Consider the following 20,805-nt stretch of genomic DNA (forward strand, 5'->3'; position numbering starts at 1 on the left):
CACTTTGATTCTCATAAACCACTACTTATAACTGTCTGATTAAGCTCAGTGGTTCTCCTAGTGCAAAGTATAAACTGCTTGGTCTCAAATGACATTGCTCATAGGGTATGCAGAACATGGAGAATGGTTTCTGATTCTTAGCATTGTGCAACAGAATTGCCCATTGGTATAATACAAAATTGACTAAGTCAATGTATTCATGACATGTGCTAGCCAGGGTAGAAATGAAAGAATAGACAGGATGAACACGTGGCTTGAGGGATGGTGTAGGAGGGAGGGGTTCAGATTTATGACATTGGGAACGGTTCTGGGAAAGGTGGGACTATTACAAATTGGATAGTCTACACCAGACTAGAACTAATGTCCTTGGGGAGTTTTTGCTACTGCTGTTGGGGAGGGTGGCAGGGGGTTGGGAACCAGAAGAGAAGACTAATAGACAGTGAGGTGGAAACTAAAGACTGTAAGGATCATGAAGTTAGCATTACCAAGGGAAAGAGTAGGCAGAGAGCAGATGAATGCAAAGGAACTGGTGGTCTGAAGTGCGTATACTTTAATGCAAAGAGTATAGTGGGTAAGGCAGACGAACTTAGGGCTTGGATTGGTGCCTAGGAATATGACATTATTGCGATCACAGAGACTTGAAGGAAGGGCATGATTGGCATCTTCCAGGATATAGGTGCTTCAGACATGACAGGGAGGGAAGTAAAAGTGGGGGGGGGGGGAGGAATTGCATTGTGGGTCAGGGATGATATCATGGCTGTGCTAATGGAGGACTTGAGCAGTGAAGCATTATGGGTAGAAGTGAGAAAGAAGAGTGCAGTTACATTGTTGGGGCTATACTACAGGCCTCCCAACAGTGAGCATGAGGTGGAAGAAGAAATAGATGAACAGATTATGGAAAGGTGTAGAGGCAACAGGGTGGTGGTGATGGGAGATTTTAACTTTCCCAACATTGATTGGAATATACTTAGTGTCAGAGGTCTGGATGGGGCAGAGGAAAGTTTTCTAGGGCAGTATGCCAATAGCCCAACTAGGGAATGGGCCATATTGTTCCTGGTGTTGGGGAATAAGCCACGCCAGATGGTAGAAGTTGCAGTGGGGGATTTCTTTGGGAATTGTTACCACAATTCTGTAAGTTTTCAAATACTCATAGGTAAAAATGAGAGTGGTCTTAAGGGAAGAGTACTAAACTGGACCAAGGTCAATTATATCAAAATTTGGCAGGAGCTGGGATATGTGGATTGGGGGCAGATATTTGAAGGGAAGTCCACATTTGATTTGTGGAAGGCTTTCAAAACTAGGTTGAAGATACTGCAGGATAGACATGTCACTTTGAAAACAAGTGATAGGAAGGGCAAGATTCCTGAACCATGATGACAGGAGAAATTGTGCAACTAGCCAAGAGGAAAAGGGAAGCGTACATAAGGTCCGGGCAGTAAGAACAGAACAGGGCCTTGGAGGAATACTAGGAGAGTAAGACTAATCTTAAATGAGGAATCAAGTGGACTAAAAGCGGTCATGAAATAACTTTAGTGAGTAGAATTAAAGAAAATCCCAAGGCCTTAAATTTATATATAAGAAGTAAGAGGGTAACTAGAGAAAGGGTTGGTCCACTACAGGATAAGGAAGGAAGGAAGGTTGTGTGTCGAACCTGAGAAAATGGGTGAGATTCTTAATGATTACTTTGCATCAGTGTTCACTGAGGAGAAGAACGTGAGTTTGTTTACTCTGGATCACGTTGGCATAATGAGGGAAGATGTTTTGGGTAGGCTAAAGGATAATAAGGCGGACAAATCCTCAGGACTGGATGGGATCTATCCCAAGTTGCTGAGGGAGGCCAGAGAGGAAATAGTTGGGGCCCTGACAAATATCTTTGCAGCATCCTTAAACACAGGTGAAGTGTCAGAGGACTGGAGAGTTGTTAATGTTGTCCCTCTGTACAAGAAGGGTAGTAGGGATATCCTAGATAACTACAGACTAGTGAGCCTGACATCAGTGGTGGGAAAGGCACTGGAGATGGTACTGAGGGATGGAATCTATTTATATTTGGAAAAGAATGAGCTTATCAGTGATATGCAACATGATTTTGTGCAGGGGAGATCGTGCCTTACCAACTTATTAGAGTTCTTTGAAGAAGTGACCAAATTGATAGATGAAGAAAGGGCTATAGACATCATATACATGGACTTTAGTAAGGTGTTTGATAAGGTTCCCCATGGTAAACTAAGGGAGAAAGTGAAGTCACATGGTGTTCAGGGTATTCTAGCTAGGTGGATAAAGAACTGGCAACAGGAGACAGAGATTAGTAGTTGAAGGGAGTTTCTTGAGATGGAGAAAGGTGACCAGTGGTGTTCCACAGGGATCAGTGTTGGGGCCACCGTTGCTTGTGATATACATAAATGATTTGGAAGAGGGCATTGGTGGTCTGATCAGTACGTTTGCAGGTGACACGAAGATTGGTGGAGTAGCAGAAAGCATAATGGACTGTCAAAAAATACAGGAGAATATATACCTAGACTGGAGAGTTGGGTGGAGACGTGGCAGATGGAGTTCAATCCAGGCAAATGTAAGGTGATGCATTCTGGGAGGTCTAATTTGAGAGTGAACTATTTTGTAAATGAAAGAGCCTTGGAAAAAGTTGATGAGCAGAGAGATCTGGGAGTTCAGGTCTATCGTACCCTGAAGGTGGCTGCATAGATGGATAGAGTGGTCAAGAAGTCATATGGTATGCTTGCCTTCATCGGATGGGGTATTGAGTATAAGAGCTGGCAGGTCATGTTAAAATTGTGCAAGACTTTGGTTCGGCCGTATTTAGAATACCATGTACAGTTCTGGTCACCACATTATCAAAAGGATGTGGACACTTTGGAGAGGGTGCAGAGAAGGTTTACGAGGATGTTGACAAGTATGGAAGGTGCTAGCTATGAAGAGAGGTTGGGTAGGTCAGGATTGTTTTCATTAGAAAAAAGGAGATTGAGGGGGGTACCTGACTGAAGTCTACAAAATCATGAAGGGTATAGACAAGGTGGATAGAGAAGTTTTTTTCTAGGGTGAGGGATTCAATAACGAGAGGTCACATGTTCAAGGTGAGAGGAAAAAGGTTTAATGGGGATACACGTAGAAAGTACTTTACACGGAGGTTGGTAGGTATCTGGAACGCGTTGCCAGCAGAGATAGTAGAGGCAGACATGGTAGATTCACTTAAGGTGCATCTGGACAGATACATGAGTAGGTGGGGAGCAGAGGGATACAGATCCTTAGGATAGGTTTAGATAGTGCATTCGGATCAGCACAGTCTTGGAAGGCTGAAGGGCCTGTTCATGGGCTATAAATTTTCTTTCTTCTTTGATTTTTGTTCAAAATAGTGTGCATATTCTGAATGTGCAATGATAGCAGGAGGGCAGCTGAAATGTGCTTTGGCAGTGTTTTCTGAAGAGCTGCAAAACGGCATTCATTGAAATAAATGAGCTTGTCCATGTCTGTTGTTTAAATATGAGTTCCAAATGCTTGTTTGCAAGGCTAAACTCTATCAGGCTTAAATTACTTTAAAAGCCAAAGTTTATGTAATTTCTTCTGCAAGTTACAGCATGTCAATGATATTTAATAGGTTGGTGGTTGGTATATGGAATTGTAAGGGTCCAGTGGCTCAATTAAATATTCAGCAAATAACTCTGCTGTGTCATCTGAACTGGTGAAGCTCAAGGTTAAGGCAGTGGTCTTTGTGGGGTTAGTTCATTTGAGACAAAATGATTTTGGAGCACTGAAATTGAGTTGAATGTATTGGGCAATAGACGGAGAAAACTGACCAGCATTACAACTTATGTTCACTGTACTGGGATATCAGTGGGCTTTGGTTGGTGCTGGGAGGCAGTATCAGTAGAGATGCTGAAAGAGGGACTTTGAACCATATTCAGGGAAAGAACAAGCACTTTCAGAATAAGAGTAATAAATATAAAATGGATGAGAAATGAGAGCAAAAAATAAGGAGTGAATGACATGACTGCAAGAACAAAGGTAATATACCTTGGCACATTTTAGTTGTGGATTTTCTTTCTGTAAACTGATTGTTTTGATGCAATCTGAATTGAAGAACTTATGCAATTCAATTGCACTTTATTTGTATATTATTCTTAAATGATCAAAGTATGAGACTGAGATTCTCAAATTAATTACAAAATACGCCATTGAATCACAGTCAAGGCGTTATGGGTTACAATCTGATTGATTTCAGTAATTTACAATTAACTCAATTATATAAAATAACTAAAACATCATAATTTAAAAATTAAACTTTAGTAGATTGTAAAAACATCAAGACATTTTCAGAAATGTAAGTATTATAATTATATACAACATTCTATTATTTTACTACACAAAATAAAGGATTATTTGCCTTTATGTCTGCAATCTCAAAGTGTTGGAGTACCATGAATCTAATGGTTTGAGTCAAAACTATGAAGTTTAAAGGACTTATACTTAGCTTTCTAAGTGGAAAAAATGTCTAAAATAAGTTCATCAAATGTTGTAAATATTCAACAACTCAGGCTGCATCTGTAGGAGAAAGAAGTAAAGTGCAGGATGACCTTATTTTTAAATACAATACATAACTTCATCTCTTGCTTCCATTCTCTTTCTCATCCTCTAATGTAACATTGATAAATCAAATCCACACAACAGATGAGTGTGGAATTAAGTTTCATATAACTATTTGAATTGATAGGCCTAAATGATGCCTAAAGTAAGTCAGAGATCAAGTCTCTGCTCATTTTTAAGCATTTGTGTATTAATTCGAGGTAAATTATTGCTGTCACTGATTTTTGAAAATGAAAGGGATATGGCCAGGATAATGAAGACTATATTTGATTTATTTTGCTGATGACATCTGCAAAACTTCTCAGAATAAACACACCAATTCAAGTCCATTCTACAACTAGGGTTGCAGAAGAGTCTCTCGCTGGAATATTCACTTGGGTTCTTCAAAACTGTCACCACAGTGTCAATATTCATGTGCTGCACATTAGATAATTCTACAGGCTGCCATTAGTTTCATTTTTTCCATGCAACATCTTCTAAAAATTCATCACCTGTGCAGTTTCTGTATAATTCTAATGAAATGCAGTTACATGGCAGGGAATATTAGTATAGGGCAAGTAGGTTTGGGATTTTTAATAATATTTATAAATATTAATAGTCTGGTCACATTGAAACAGATAGGCGACTGTTTTGTGCAAATTAATTATCATACGTTTGGCTCTGTAATGGCTCTGTGACCTGTGTAATGAATTATATGCATCTATTGGAGAATTAGATTACCTCTGTGACTCAACGATGAATAATGTTTGATATTTTGTTATAGGATTACTTCAGTGCCTGTGTCAAGTAATGAATCATCATCAATATCGTGTTGTACAATTGCTTCAGATGGCAGCTTAGTAATCAGTTCCACATATATAGAATTACCTCCAATTCTTAGCAATCATGATCCATTTGTACATGGAACTGGATTTTTGATTTGTTTTTGTTAAGTCCTTGGATTCAAAATTTTAGAAAAAACCTATGGAAGTTTTTGTCCTGGAATAAGCTCTTAGAAGCTCTAATACAGACTGTCAAATAGCTATATCCAAAAAATAAGCTTGTTTAAAGCCAATAAGTAACGGTGGCACAGTGGTTAGCACTGCTGCCTCGCAGCGCCAGAGACCCGGGTTCAATTCCCGACTCAGGCGACTGACTGTGTGGAGTTTGCACATTCTCCCCGTGTCTGCGTGGGTTTCCTCCGGGTGCTCCGGTTTCCTCCCACACTCCAAAGATGTGCAAGTCAGGTGAATTGGCCATGCTAAATTGCCCGTAGTGTTAGGTAAAGGGGTAAATGTAGGGGTATGGGTGGGTTACGCTTCGGCGGGTCGGTGTGGACTTGTTGGGCCGAAGGGCCTGTTTCCACACTGTAAGTAATCTAATCTAAATCTAATAAAATAAAAAAAAGTAAGCTTGTTATGTAATCTAAGAGCACAATGGTGGTCAGTAATGTGACACAAAACTTGCATTTATCTATGAGGGAATGGAATGGGAGTAATGATTCAGAAATATACTGTTGAAATGTCACCAGCTAAGGCGAATATATTGATGAATAATGATTGAGTGAGACACAGGAAGATTGCTAATGCTTGTGAAATTGAATACCATCAGAAGAAGTAGTTAAGGGACTTTGAATCTCCAAACAAATGCTATTCTGTCTGACTGATTGAGTACACGAAACAATTTAAAATATTGCTTTTTTAAAAAAATGTTTAAAGTTACTATCATTAATGTACTCAATGGTATCATTTTGTGTGATATTACATTCTTGACCAACTCCCACATTCAACACCCTGAGAGTTACCATTAACCAGAAATTGAACTGGACCAACCATATAAAAACTGTGATTACAACAGGGCAGAGGCCTGTACAACGTAACTCACCTGTATCTAGCTATGTATCTGAATGTGCTTGGCATTCATAAGAAATTAAGAAATTGATAGCACAGGCTGAAGTAAGTAAACATGATCTGATAGACATTACAGAAGCATGACTGCATTATGACAAGGATTTGGTCCAGAATATTGAGGTGTATATGTGCATATATTATAACAAGGTCAGCCAGCTGGACCTCATAGAATATGAATTCCCTGATGGGGGCTGTTAATCTGGTTCAATCAGGGAGTCCTGGCTGACAGATGAAAAAACGAGTGTCAGAGATTCTGGCACTCTGATAGCTGACTCTGAAGAGGCAATACTAGAATCAAGGTCTGTTCATTTATAAATAAAAGGTGGTTTGGTAACAGGATACCAGCCTTTCTGGAGTTATTTCAATATGACACTCAAGAAGAATAGAAACCTAGATAAAGGCAAAAGGTATCAGTATTAATCAGCATTGTTAGAATAGTTAGAGATAACCTTGGTTCAGGTGATCAGAATATAGATTCAATTTGGGTGGAGATGAGGAACAGTAGTGGAGGGAAGTCACTCATGAAAGTGATTCCGTAGTCCTCATAACAGTAACTACAATATAGGATGAAGTATAAAAAGAAGAAATATTAGGTACAAAAACAGAAATTGCCAGAAAAGCTCAGCAGGTCTGGCAACATCTGTGAAGAGAAATCAAAGTTAATGTTTCTGATCTGATGATCCTTCCTCAGAGTTGATGGTAGTTTGGAAAAATTCCCTAGCTACTATCAGTTCTGAGGAAGGATGACTAGACCTGAAATGTTAACTCTGATTTCTCTGCACAGATGTTGTCAGACCTGCTGAGTTTTTCCAGCAATTTCTGTATTTGTTTCTGACTTACAGCATCCACGGTTCTTTTGGATTTTATGAAATATTAGGAACTTTTGATATTGGGACAGCTATAATCATGGGTGATTTTAATCTATTTACAAATCGAAAAATCAGATTGACAATCGAAGTCTGGATGAGAGGTTCATAAGGATGCTTCTGAAATAGTTTCTAAGCATATCACATTCTGAAATCAACAGAATGTCACGTCATATTAGACTTTGTTTTGTGTAATGTGACAGGATTAGTTCATGACCTCAAAGAAAAGCAAAACTAGATAGTAGTGACCACAATATGAGCATATTTTATATTCAGTTTCAAAGGAAGAAGAACAGGTCAAAGTCCAGAATTTTAAACTTAAATATGGGAATCTCTGTGGGCATAAAAACTAATGTGGCTGAAGTAAAGTGGAATACCAGACTAAGGGAAGATCAATAGAGAGGCTGTGGCAGACATTTATGGGAATATTTCCAAATAATCAGAATAAGTATATTCTAAATACTGAATTGCGGAAAATTCTCATGGGAGGACACACCATCCAAGTTAACCAAAGGGGTTAAGGAAAGCATCAGACTTAAAAAAAACTAGATTTGTCAGAACAAAAAGAAATTACAGAAAATGACTAAAAGATTAGTCAGGAAAAAGAAATTAAAGTATGAAAGAAAGCTAGATAGAAATGTACAGAAGGATGGCAACTTTTTACAGGTATTTAAAAAGGAAAAGAGTAGGGAACGTGAGTGTTAGTCCTCCAGAGAGCGAGAAGGGGAATGAATAGTAGATAATAAGGAAATGATAGATGACATGAGCAAATATATTACTACTATTTTCACTAATGAGAATACAAAATGTTTCCAATATTGGCTATAAAGCAGAAGGTGGAAAGGAGAGATGGAATTAGTGGAATTACGATCACAAAGGAACAGTGTAAGCTAAGTGTTGGAGCTTCCAACAAATTGACACAGTTTCTGAGCCTGATACAGTTTATTCCAGTACACCACTTCCCTCACCTTAATTCAGGGCCCCAAACAGTCCTTCCAGGTGAGACAGAGGTTCACCTGCATCTCCTCCTACCTAGTTTACTGCATCCAGTGCTCCCTATGTGGTCTTTTCTACATTGGTGAGACCCAACGTAGATGAGGTGTCCATTTCATCGAGCATCTTCACCGGGCCCGAAATGGCTAGCCTGACCCCCCGGTCACTGCACATTTCAATTCTCCCTCCCATCCTCGGCCTTCTCCATTGCCACAGTGAATCAGACAGCAAATTGGAGGAACAGCACGGTGGCTCAATGGTTAGCACTGCTGTCTCACAGCACCAGCGTCCCAGGTTCGATTCCAGCCTCGGACGACTGTCTGTGTGGAGTTTTCACATTCTCCCCGTGTCTGCGTGGGTTGCCTCCGGGTGCTCTGGTTTCCTCCCACAATCCAAAGATGTGCAGGTCAGGTGAATTGGCCACGCTAAATTGCCCACAGTGTTACGTCTGTTAGTCAGAGGGAATGGGTCTGGGTTTGTTACTCTTCGGAGGGTCGGTGTGGACTTGTTGGGCCGAGGGGCCTGTCTTACACTGTAGGGAATCTAATCTAACACCTCACCTTCCACCTGGGCAGTCTACAGTCCAGAGGACTTAACATTGAGTTCTCAAATATCCTTTCCAACCATGCCCCACCTACCTTTGAGACCCGCCTCCTCACTTCCATTCTACCTATCAACCCTTTCTTCCAGCCACCAACTAGATTCATCCCTCCCATCAAACAACCAGGTTGTATCCACTACCTGTGCTCACCATTCTGCTACTCTCCCCATCCCTCCCCACTCTCTTTATTTGTAGCTCTCCCATCCCCACATCCAGTCCTGAAGAAGTTATGCCCGAACATTGACTTCTGCACCTCCTGATGCTGCTGGGCCAGCAGTTATTGTCCATCTCTCCTTGTTCTTTAGAAGATGGTCTTGAACTTAACTGACCCACTGCAGTCCATATGATATAGATGCAACTACATTGCTGCTAGGGAGAGAGTGCTAGGATTTTGAACCAGTGATAATAAGGAATTGCAATATAGTTCAAGTCATGATAATGAAAGGCTTGGAGAGAAACTTGCAGGTGGCTGCATTCCCACATATTTGCACCCTTGTCCTTCTAGATGGTAGTGGTCATGGTTTGAAAGTGCTGTCATAGAGTGATAGAGTCATAGAGATGGACAGCATGGAAACAGACCCTTTGGTCCAACCCGTCCATGCCGACCAGATATCCCAACCCAATCTAGTCCCACCTGCCAGCACCTGGCCCATATCCCTCCAAACCCTTCCTATTCATAAACCCATCCAAATGCCTCTTAAATGTTGCAACTGTACCAGCCTCCACCACTTCCTCTGGCAGCTCATTCCATACACGTACTACTCTCTGTGCGAAAAAGTTGCCCCATAGGTCTCGAGCTTTGCTGAATTTCTGCAGTACATTTTCTTGTAAATGGTACACGCTGCTGCAAAAGTGCATTTATGATGGAGGGAGTGAGAAAGCAAAATTCTGGTAGATGGAGCATCATCTGGGAGAACGTGAATGTTCACTTTGACAGGAAGAGTTAAAAATAAAACAGTGTACTACTTAAATGGGTAGAATGACTGTAGAACTCTGAGGTGTCAATGTATCTTTGTTTTCTAATGTGTGACTCATGAAAGGTTAGTATATTTGTACAGTAAGTAATTAAAAAAGTGAATGGAATACATCACTTTATGATGAGAGGCCTTGAACATATAAGTAAAGATGTGGTTCAATACTACAGGGCTGTGGTGAGATCCCATTCAGTGATGTTGACCACCTTTGAGATTATTAGATTCTTATGGCACTTCTGTCAGGTGCTCAAGAACACATTCTGGAAATTGACCTCCCCAGTCTCTAACTGTCTTTTCTTTCTGAGATTAATCCTTGAGTGCCTTCAGACACCCTGACAGAAACATGGCCAGTCTCTTTGGACCACCTCCACCATAAAGTCTCGAGTGCCATACCTTGATGTTCTGTGCTGCTGTTTCATTTATTGTTTGCAAATGTAATAGGAATATTCAGCATCCTCCTGTGATTCAGTGCCACTTTCCTTTAAGAGAGAAGTGAATTGCCTAAAGAGGAGCAGGTTATCTAGACCATATGCTTCTAGATTTGTAGACATTATCAAACTGCTGTAGGATAATGAGGTAACAAGTAAAGTAGACCCAACTTTGGACCATTGTTATAACTGGGTATCAAAACCAAATTTGCAAGCCGTGTACTCCCACAGCAATGGGTGCAGGTCTGTCACAAATCACAACCACTGCCTACAAAGTGATATGGCCCAATTTTAACCTTTAGATTCTTGACTTACAAACATCTATTTTCATGAAACTTATTCTGTTAACATATGAATAATTTTACACAATGGAAATTTCAGACAACAACCCAACTGACAACAATATTAATTGCACATCTTTGATGGGTTTTCCCAGATCCTTCCCTGTTGTATTTCTACTCGCTTGCCTTGAATTGGCAATCTCACTAATTGTGCATTTTGTTTGTTACAGAAAAACATCCTCCTCACAGTTTGATTTCATATTTATAGTCACACTTCTGACTAGTGTAAGAAACAGCTGATTAATATTCACATCTTCTTGAATTTTGTAATTCTGATGTCTAGAAACAGCTTATCTTTGTGAGGAAAAATAAAAATTCTGGTAGAAATTTATAATAGAGTTGTTAATTGTGTGCAATTTTCAATTTGTACCTTAATTTCTTTAAATAGCAGTTTGACGTCTGATTTACATTTTGTATGTATTTATTTGGAGCTTTCTTGCCATGACACATTATGTCATGACTTTTTTTTAAAGCAGGGTAACTTAACTTCCTACACTACTCACTGTCCGCTCTGTTTAATCTACAGTGCCTTCTCAGTATATTGATAGCATCTCGTTATTAATTAAGTCAACTCCAATAATGGATATACCATAATTCTTAGCAAAAATGATTGGAAGACAAATACTTGTAAATAACAGGAAAAATACAATGTTAGACATTCCAGTATGAAGTGCTGGAACTAAATAGTAGTTCAATCAACAGAGGTTACTCGGTCATGACCCAGAGAACAGGAAACTGAAATTAATGTAAAAGGTCAGCCACCAGGTCTTATTGAATAGATGAGCAGACACAAAGTGTCTTATGACCTATTCCACTTCTATTTCATAAGTTCTACAGTTATTGAGATCAGTTGGAGTGTCTTCACTGCTGTTTGATTGAAGTTAACAAATTCAACATCGATGAGGAATTGATCTTGGAGCCTTCCTGCTTTTTAAGTTTCAGTATCAGAAGATGTTGCATTTTCCACTTGACACTTTAAAATTATTTCATAGCCCAAATTTGACACAAAACTTGAGTATCAATTAAGCTAATGAATCAATTATCTAATTAATTTACAATGCAATCAATATACTAAAACCTCCATTGTTTTAAATCAATAGATACTGTACCTTTGTGGAATCATAGCTGGATCTATTTGCTGGGTAATGGGTGACATTATATCTGTACTGAGCATCAGTCAGCTTAGTTGGTGTCATGAGTCATGGCTGCAGTGAGTTTCCCTTGTCCATGGGTAAGCAGCGCTGTGTAATTTGTCAATGCACCACTGAGAGATCCCACAAAGGTCACCTGTCAATCCCTGGAAGCAGCTTATTGCATACAAGTTTAAAGTGTCTGCTACCTTCACAGTCAGCAGGAGAGGGTGGCCTCTCATTCCTGCAGTTTGCAGGCTCTGCTCCAGTATCTGGCATAATTCCATCACGGTGTCCTGGGAGGTACAGAACTTGTGTTACCACTGTGCCTTGCTCATTTCCAGGAAATGGACTTGAGGCCAAAACCTTCAGGGGCTCCTGTGGATCTAGTGTATCCCAGAGTCTTACTACTATGATCTCTGTCTGAGCTTGGAGCTCCTCACCCTCTGTAATGGCCTATTGCTGCTTCTGGATTTTTTTGGCCTTCATCTCCTCAGGTAGACAGCCACAGTGACCAGCATCCAACCAATGGGACTGTCAGTGAAGAGGACCTACATTGGGAACACAAGGAGTGAAAGATAAGTTTCAGAAAAGTCATAACAGCATACCCGCAGATGCGAATTGAGTCCATTTCTCCATACAGTGAGACATGCAACATCCTGATAATGAGGGACATATCTCCATCATTCATTCACCTTTAGCCTCAACACGTGCACCTACTTGGTGAATGTGCTGTGCTAACTGACTGACAAGCACATTACATCAAAAGGGAGAATCTGCTGTTGTCTGACCCTTTTCCCATCCTACATCAATCATCTAACTTTTCATAGCATTTGGTAGAGACCATTGTAAAAGTCGCATGACAGATAGTGTGGCAAGAGTCTGTGCCTCCCACAGAGCCCTTCGAAGGTGAACAGTTAATAGCTGACCTGTGGGCATCACTGGTCACTGAGTAATTGTTCCTAAGTTGCCAATCTTCTATTTGCAAAGACCAATGGCATGTTTTAATCCGCTTTCAACAAGCATTTGGACTCGAAACATAATAATTCTACAAATGACCAATAAAATGACTGCAAACGAAATGTAGATGGAATTTTCAAATGTGTGCTTCATGTATTTGTTTCATAAATGTTCTAGATCCAACAGACATGGATTCTGCACTTTTGCCCATTAAACTCAAAACAGCCTTTGCCCACCTTGAACAGGTCCCAGGTATTTTCCAGTTGTGTTTCACATCTAAAAAATAGCAAGTGATAACAGGGAATGCAGGTTGCAGTAGGAATTGTCAGTACTGGGATTGGCCTGGTTGCTGGGTATCTTCCCAGAGCCTGCATGACCCATTTTATCTTGCATGAACCTGACAGCCCATTTCCATTGTCCCCCTCATGTAGAGAACAACCACATTTAACCTTGGCTCCAATTGTCCTGCCTGCTCCCTGAGCGCCAACATTACACCTAATGATGTCATCTCTTTCCTCCATACTTCCCTCACCGTGGTGGTCACTAACCACCCATGCCCCATAGTGTACCATGTCCTCTGATGATGATCCTCCTACCCCAATATATCTTGAGTTCCTCCCATCACTGTCCTTGTTCCCATCTCTACAAATCCCTCCGATGGCCCCCAATTCTAGCCTTGACTCCTCAGCTCAGTTTGGCAAAGATCCCCCTAATTCCCCATGGGAGGCCTGCTTTACACCCTCTTGGACAATCAATGAACCAACTCCCAGAACTGTAATTGACCCCAGACGTCTGACTGACTTCAACAAGCAGCCCCTAGTCATTAACTGAGCAGATGCTTGACTGCTGTGTTTGCAGCTCCCTGACTATTGATACACAATTCCTCTGATTGCTGCTGCTGGCCTTACAGGACTGATCATAGCTCACTTCCTGGACTGTAGTCTGACATGAACAGCAGCCTGGCTACTGATATAATTCTACACATTTCTGGTATGTTTTAAAGTTGTTTCAAGTTTCAGAAAGGAATGATGTTTACAATGTATCAACCACACAAATTAACATTGGCTGTGTGGAGAACTTGATGATGAGTAGAAAGCACAAAGATACAATGCTTCTTGCATTACACTAAACAGGGGATGAGGTATTGTGTCCCTGGCTAACATTTTTGGGGATATTCAATTTAGCCTGCTCAAAGTGGTCAAACATTCACTGAGCAAAATGTAAGTTTTAAAACAATGTAATTCTCTCCTCAAATCTCTTTCCTTACTCTGATGCTAATTAAATATCATGTATCTTTTCATGAGAGGGTGAGAAGCAGTCTCATTGAAAGTTGATGTTATAGCAATTATGAAAGGCACAAAAGCCAAATTCCTGCACATTATATTTTAATCCAGCATATTTGCATCAAATCCTTATTTTTACAAGGTTCTCTATCAGAAAATACAAAAGGGTTAATGTGTTTCTGAGAAATAGTACATGCAGAAATTCTGCATTCCTGCACTAGTCAATATTCTAAAAATAATGCAGAGAAATTTTCAATCCTCTAGAGTGCTTTCTCTACCAGTTTTACTTCTCATTGCATATGAAAGAGATTGACCTCCACTTGCTCCATCACTCTGACCTCCCAGCAGAGTCAAGAAACTTGTCATGTAGTGAAAAATAGCTCAATATTTCTACAATCTGTTTTGCTGTCTGAGCGCCACATACCTATAACAGAAATGGATGCACTGCCACCTATAGTGGAGATGTAAAACAGAGTAAATAAGGAAAGGTAAATCCTAGTCAATGAGCTTAATATCATTTTATATTCCATAAAAACTGGTTTACAGTGGTAGGATTATTCAGTGTGGATGTTAGCATAGTAATTATGTTCCTGGAGTAATAATCTTAAGGCTATAGTTACAACAATAACATCTACCTGACAAAGTGAAAGTTTGCTTAGATATGTCCTCTCCACCAAAACAAAACTTATCTAACCTGACCAGCTGTTGTTCAATAGTCTATTCTCAATCATTCCTGAAGAAGGGCTTATGCCCGAAACGTCGATTCTCCTGTTCCCTGGATGCTGCCTGACCTGCTGCGCTTTTCCAGCAACACATTTCCAGCTCTGATCTCCAGCATCTGCAGACCTCACTTTCTCCTATTCTCAATCATCACAGACTGAAGCAAAGTGTTGTCAACAATGCTATCAAATAGAACTATTCATTAATAACCCTGCTCACCAATGTTCAGTTAGGATTTAACCATCATAAATCATTTCTCATCTTTAGCACAACCCTAATCTAAAGATATAGAAAATAGTTTAATTCAGGTGACAGTGACTGCTCTTGGAAGCAAAGTGGCATTTAACTTGGTGTGACATCAGAGAGCCCTAGCACAATTGAAGTCAGTGAGAATCAGGGAACTTTCCATTGAAAGGTGCCAGATTTGAAATATTGTCATTTCTGTTGTCGGTGATTATTTCAACTCTAGTTCAACACTTCACGAATTTTCAAAGGTTCAATGAATTTCAACTGCTTCATCAATGACCTTTCTTTCATCATAAGATCAGAATTGGGCAGTTTGCTGATGAATGCTGAATGATCAGTATCACTCACAATTCCTCAAATTTATGCACTCTTTCAGCAAAACCTGGATAATATACAGGCTAGAGCTGATAGAAAGCAAATAGCATTCAGTTTACAGAAGTGCCAGGAGTTACCATCGCCAAAAAAGAGAGAGAATCTTATGATCTTTTCTTGACATTCAGCAACATCACCATTGATGCATCACTCTCAATATTGGAAGTCAACATTCATCAAAAGCTTAACTGGAGCAATCATGGCAAATACTGTGGCTGCAATGGCAGTTCAGAGGTTGGGTAATCTGTGGTGAGAAACACTTCTTACTTCCCAAAGTCTGTCCACTAACACAAGGTACAAGGAGTGTGATAGAATCCAGGACAAAGTACAGCACGGTGGCACAGTGGTTAGCACTGCTGCCTCACAGCACCAGAGACCTGGGTTCAATTCCCACCTCAGGCGACTCTCTGTGTGGAGTTTGCACATTCTCCCCGTGTCTGTGTGGGTTTCCTCCGGGTGCTCCGGTTTCCTCCCACAGTCCAAACATGTGCGGGTTAGGTGAATTGGCCATGCTAAATTGCCCATAGTGTTAGGTGAAGGGGTAAATGTAGGGGAATGGGTCTGGGTGGGTTGCGCGTCGGTGTGGATTTGTTGGGCCGAAGGGCCTGTTTCCACACTGAAAGCAATCTAATCTAATCCACCCAGCTTGATCAGCATCTCATCCACTATTATAACAATTCACTTCATCCACTATGAGTACACAGTGGTGTAACTTGCCAATACTCTTTCAAAAGCATCTCCCAAGCCTACAACCTATTCCATGCAGAAGGACCAAAGCTTTAGAGACAGGGAAAGACCACCATTTGTGAGTTTTCCCTTGGAATTCCTTCTCAACAAACCTGTGTGTTTCCTACACCATATCATGCACAGTGATGAGAGTATAGCTCAGCGCAGTTTTCAGAAGGACAGTTAAGGATGGACAAATACATTTTCACTTTGTCAGTGAGACACAGATACAAAGTTTGAATTTTTAAAAACACACCGGCGTTACCCTTGCTGAAACCACATCATCGGCACTGACCAGAATCTTGACAATTCTGAACAATTGACCACATTCTCAAGGAAATTTCAGACTTGGAAATGAATGTTGGCATTATCAATGATGCTTACACAAAGAAACTTTTGTGACTTTTCTTAAAACTTGCAATTACAGGTTGAACATAAATAACTTGAGAAGCAACCAAAATTTAAATTATTGGCAAAAAAACAAAAATGTTAATATTACTTGATGTGAGTTTTAATCTACTGGTATTTAGAGACAACATTCTATTGTATATAAACATTGTGACCGTATACTGCAGTACATTGCGGATAAATTCTATCGGCTGGGTTTTATAATTCATATATTTGAATTAATCCCAGTATGAAAACAAGCTTCAACAATTTAAACTAATTTAAATCCTTTATGTCCAATTTAAGATTTATTCTTAACGAATGGGTTCAGTCGTGATTATAATGAGCTCAGCCAATTGGACCTCATAAAATATGAGTTCCCTGATTAGTGCTGTTTACCTGGTCCAATCAGGCAGCCCTGGCTGACAGATATAAACAAGACTGTAGGTGGGAAGGATGGGGGCTTGCTGGGTCTGTATTGTCTGCACTTTTTTAATGTAACTGGATTGTCTTATGTATAAAGGTCATTGTTGCTGTCTTTTTATATTTGAAACTGGGATTTGAGGTTTGTCCTCAATTCCCTGTAAACTAGTTGAACGGTGGGGTTTGGGGCCTGGCTTTGCTGCTCCTCTCCCTTGTAAAATTGCTGTTGTATACAGCTATAAATGTAACTGTTTTTTGTAAACTGTTTTGTAATAGAATATTATAAACAGGAGTGGCAGAGGTTCTGCTCATTCTGGGAGCCAGCTGAGCTAGCTGTCAGTGTCATGTACTGTGCACTTGTAAATAAAGGGTAACTTTGTAACAGGAAAAAAAAAATAAACAAGACTGTCAGGCATTCTGTTCATTCTGAGAGCTGGCTCTGAGGAAGCTGGACCAGTTCAGGTACTATGCATGTGTAAAGTAGACAGCAGGCCATCTGCTGTCTGATATATAATTGCTGGGTCAGGGACACAGCAAATTAGAATTCAGGAAAGTGAACTAGAACGAATTTATATGCATTGGCAATTTGGTAAGAGTATTATACTAGCAAAACCGCAGTCACGTTTGAGTTATTTGAGTTTTCCCTGATTAATTAAGTTTCATATTTAATATTGCACTTCACTCATTTCACGGATTAGTGAAAATTTAAGTGCTTTAAGCTATCATTAATTATGGGCAAAACTGTTGTCTTTGCATAATAAACTCGAAATAACTCCACAGAGGTTAGTATCCTGTCATCAAGTCAGTCTTTATTTACACATGCATAGTACTTGACACTGGTCCAGCTTCCTCAGAGCCAGCTCTCAGAATGAGCAGAATGCCTGACAGTCTTGTTTATTTTATTTTATTTTTCTTTTAACCCCCACACTACCGCCTAACCGCGGTAGTGCTTATTTTTTCCCCAGCACCCATGGTGTGTGTGTGCAGGTGTGAGACACAGTGAGAGACACAAAAATGCACAAATCGTTATTCAATTTCCACCACCAGGAAGACAGGAAAACACCCGGGTGGCCAGTGACAGTCTTGTTTATATCTGTCAGCCAGGACTGCCTGATTGGACCAGGTAAACAGCCCTAATCAGGGAACTCATATTTTATGAGGTCCAACTGGCTGAGCTCACCATGATCACTACAGAACCCATTTGTTAAGAATAAATCTTAAATTAGACATAAAGGACTTAAATTAGTTTAAATTGTTGAAGCTTGCTTTCATATTGGGAACAATTCAAATATATGAATTCTAAAACCCAGCCGATAGAATTTATCTGCAATGTACTGCAGCATACGGTTACAATGTGTGTATAAATTGTGTTTGGTAAACTGCTAGTCAGCTTGAAAGTCACGTCATGAATTTCTGAACAATCTTCTTAAAAATACTAGTGATTTCATGACGGCTAGCTATATGTGCCTTTAATCTTCCAGAATGAAAGATAGATGCACAAGCGAACAGCTAATTATTATTAGCCTCAAACCAGGAGCCAATAAGCTTCACTGGTAAAATTCTCTTAGTGTATTGGCTAGTGTCATGAGGCTAATACATGACCTTGAGTAAAGTACTAAGGAATCATATGACTATAAAGCATTTTAGTTATTTCCCTCGAACACTTACACTAAGTAAGGACATAAACCTTGAGCACAGTCAATGACTTACCAATATTGTGATTGTGATTGTTGTGGAACCTGGGATGTACCTTTTAATCTTGTCCGGATTTCTGAAGATGAAATGAAGTCTTACTTCCACTTTGTACAAATGTGTCGGCATTTGGGAAACACAAAGCAGAAATGTATGTATTAAAGTTTTGATTATTACTTTTTATGGTATACTTTAGATTAATTAAAACTAAATACATGCCCAAAAGGTCCAAAATAAATCTTGTTTTGTAAATTATAACAAAGATTAGGGATGGAATACTGAGTTCATATAACAAGCTGTATTTGTATGTCTGAAATTTAAAGTGAAGTGAAAAGATAAAGGATGATGTATATATTTCTGTTCAGTTCCAAGATTTGACTTACCTGGAAGAATAAGTCATTAATGCAGACATGATAAATGTCCAGTATGGAGCAGAATAATTTGTTGCAGTTGAGTATTGGTAATTAAATTTGGTTTTGAACTACTTATTAGCCTATATTATTTTAGCTAGGTATGAAATTGGATTTGAATTGTGACAGCTTGCACTTCCGTTGAAGAGCAGATTAACTCTCTCATCAATGGTATTTATGTATAATGAACTAGACAGCATCTAATGAAACATCTGCTTTTTCTGTAGGGGAATGCAGCATTTAGGTGCAGGGAACAGTGACAACACTAGAAGCCAGTAACATAATCAGAAATACTGACTCAGCAGTCTGGCAGCATCTGTGGAAAGAAATCAGAGTTAATGTGTCAGGTCTAGTGACCCTTCCTCAGAACTGACGATAGCTAGGATTTTTTTTCTGCAGAAGATGGGATTGGGGATGCTAAGGAGTAAACAAATGTGGATATTGAGCCCAAAGAGAGTGGAAAACAGTTGTGCAGACAATGGTGTGGATAACGATCAGCCTTAGGGAATGAATGGCTGCTAATGGAGACAATTAGTGGCTAATAATGGGTTGTGTGTAATAGTAGACCATGTGATAACAAGGCCTGGTGGGCGGGAGTTGTGGTAAGGACATGGGAGAAGGTGCCTCAAACCCTCAAATTGTTGAAATTGAACTTAATACTGAGTCCAGAATCTCTGCTGTCTGACTAGAAGCCAGTAACTGTTTGGTCTTGTGGTTCTACATTGTCACTGATTTTTGTTGATGCTTCTTTGACGTTTGATGAGAAATCCTGATCTGTAACATCACTGTCTTCAGCTGCCTGATCTGTGGTACATGTGACACAAGTCCATTGTATGTATTCATTTGCTTGTCACTCGCTAAAGAACAGGCTTTTAACTGCAAGAGGAGGGGTCCAGCCATAATGTTACCTAAAGGATTTGGCAGTCAAACTATAAATAAGATTATTTAGAACAAATTGTACTATTGCAGAGTCTCTATAAATACTGTAGGGTGATTGACATGTTGAGGTGAGTACCTGGATTTGGCAGGAGTGTCACTGCACCTTCAAAGGGAACATAGAATATTTGCTGACGTGTTCACACAAAGTCTATCCACTTACATCCTTTGAATCTCCTTGGCTGCGTCTTTCAACGTACAACCAGCATTTTCTTTCCTGGTGTTTCCAGTTTACAATTGCAGCACTAGTATTCAGCAGCAGTCTCTTGAAATTCAGCACAGTTTCCCTTTCAGTGAAATAGATTACCATAAAGCTTAGAAAGTTGGCTGAACCATATGCTTTTGGCACACATTGCTCACCATACCCACTGACTAGAGACAGCCTGCAGTATGGGTGCTTATTGCTCCAATCAGATAAATTAGGTAGTAACATCAAATCTTGATGGGAGTATTTTGTCAATTGAACAGGCATGACCAGGTTATAAATTGCAACAAAAAGAGCCACAGGCTAATTTTTAAATCCTTGGATTTCTCTTGGCCCTACATATGATTTGTGCAGTTATCCATCTAGTATTGGATAAACAGAAATTCCACAGACTGAATATTATGAAGACTAAAGACATTGTTTTCAGTCCCTGCTGTAAACTCAGTTGCCTAGTTACTGCCTGAAGCTGCACATATTTACATAGGAACTAGGAGCATTTGTAGACCATTCAGCTACTTGAGCCTGCTTCACCATTCAACTCAATCATGGCTGATATCATACGCAGCACCATTTCCCAATATCTCAATATCCTTGACTTTCTTAATGTCTAGAAGCCTGTCAAACACTGTT

The 20,805-nt window shown here is 39.8% G+C and overlaps 1 protein-coding gene and 1 long non-coding RNA gene across 8 annotated transcripts in view; one reads left to right on the forward strand and one right to left on the reverse strand.

The window, feature by feature from the left end:
* mcf2l2 (MCF.2 cell line derived transforming sequence-like 2) overlaps positions 1-20,805 on the forward strand; it is a 396,698-nt gene that overhangs the window by 52,175 nt on the left and 323,718 nt on the right. For 4 of the 7 annotated variants that reach the window (XM_043702329.1, XM_043702333.1, XM_043702331.1 and 1 more), the window contains exon 1: positions 18,569-18,775. The exons of 1 other annotated variant lie outside the window; for it this stretch is intronic. In XM_043702329.1, coding sequence (XP_043558264.1) covers positions 18,634-18,775 — 142 coding nt within the window. In that variant the 5' untranslated portion in view covers positions 18,569-18,633. Of the gene's footprint in view, positions 1-18,566; positions 18,776-20,805 lie in introns of those variants that run through there. 2 more of the 7 variants (XM_043702335.1, XM_043702330.1) reach the window with 2 other exon arrangements.
* On the reverse strand, positions 11,119-19,110 carry LOC122555994. Its single transcript, XR_006313416.1, has 3 exons — positions 19,008-19,110; positions 18,643-18,731; positions 11,119-12,366 (listed from the first exon to the last, which is right to left on the reverse strand). It is a non-coding gene; the product is annotated as an uncharacterized LOC122555994 (long non-coding RNA).

Source organism: Chiloscyllium plagiosum, chromosome 13 (genome assembly GCF_004010195.1).
Source record: "Chiloscyllium plagiosum isolate BGI_BamShark_2017 chromosome 13, ASM401019v2, whole genome shotgun sequence".
In the NCBI taxonomy this organism is placed as follows: domain Eukaryota; kingdom Metazoa; phylum Chordata; class Chondrichthyes; order Orectolobiformes; family Hemiscylliidae; genus Chiloscyllium; species Chiloscyllium plagiosum.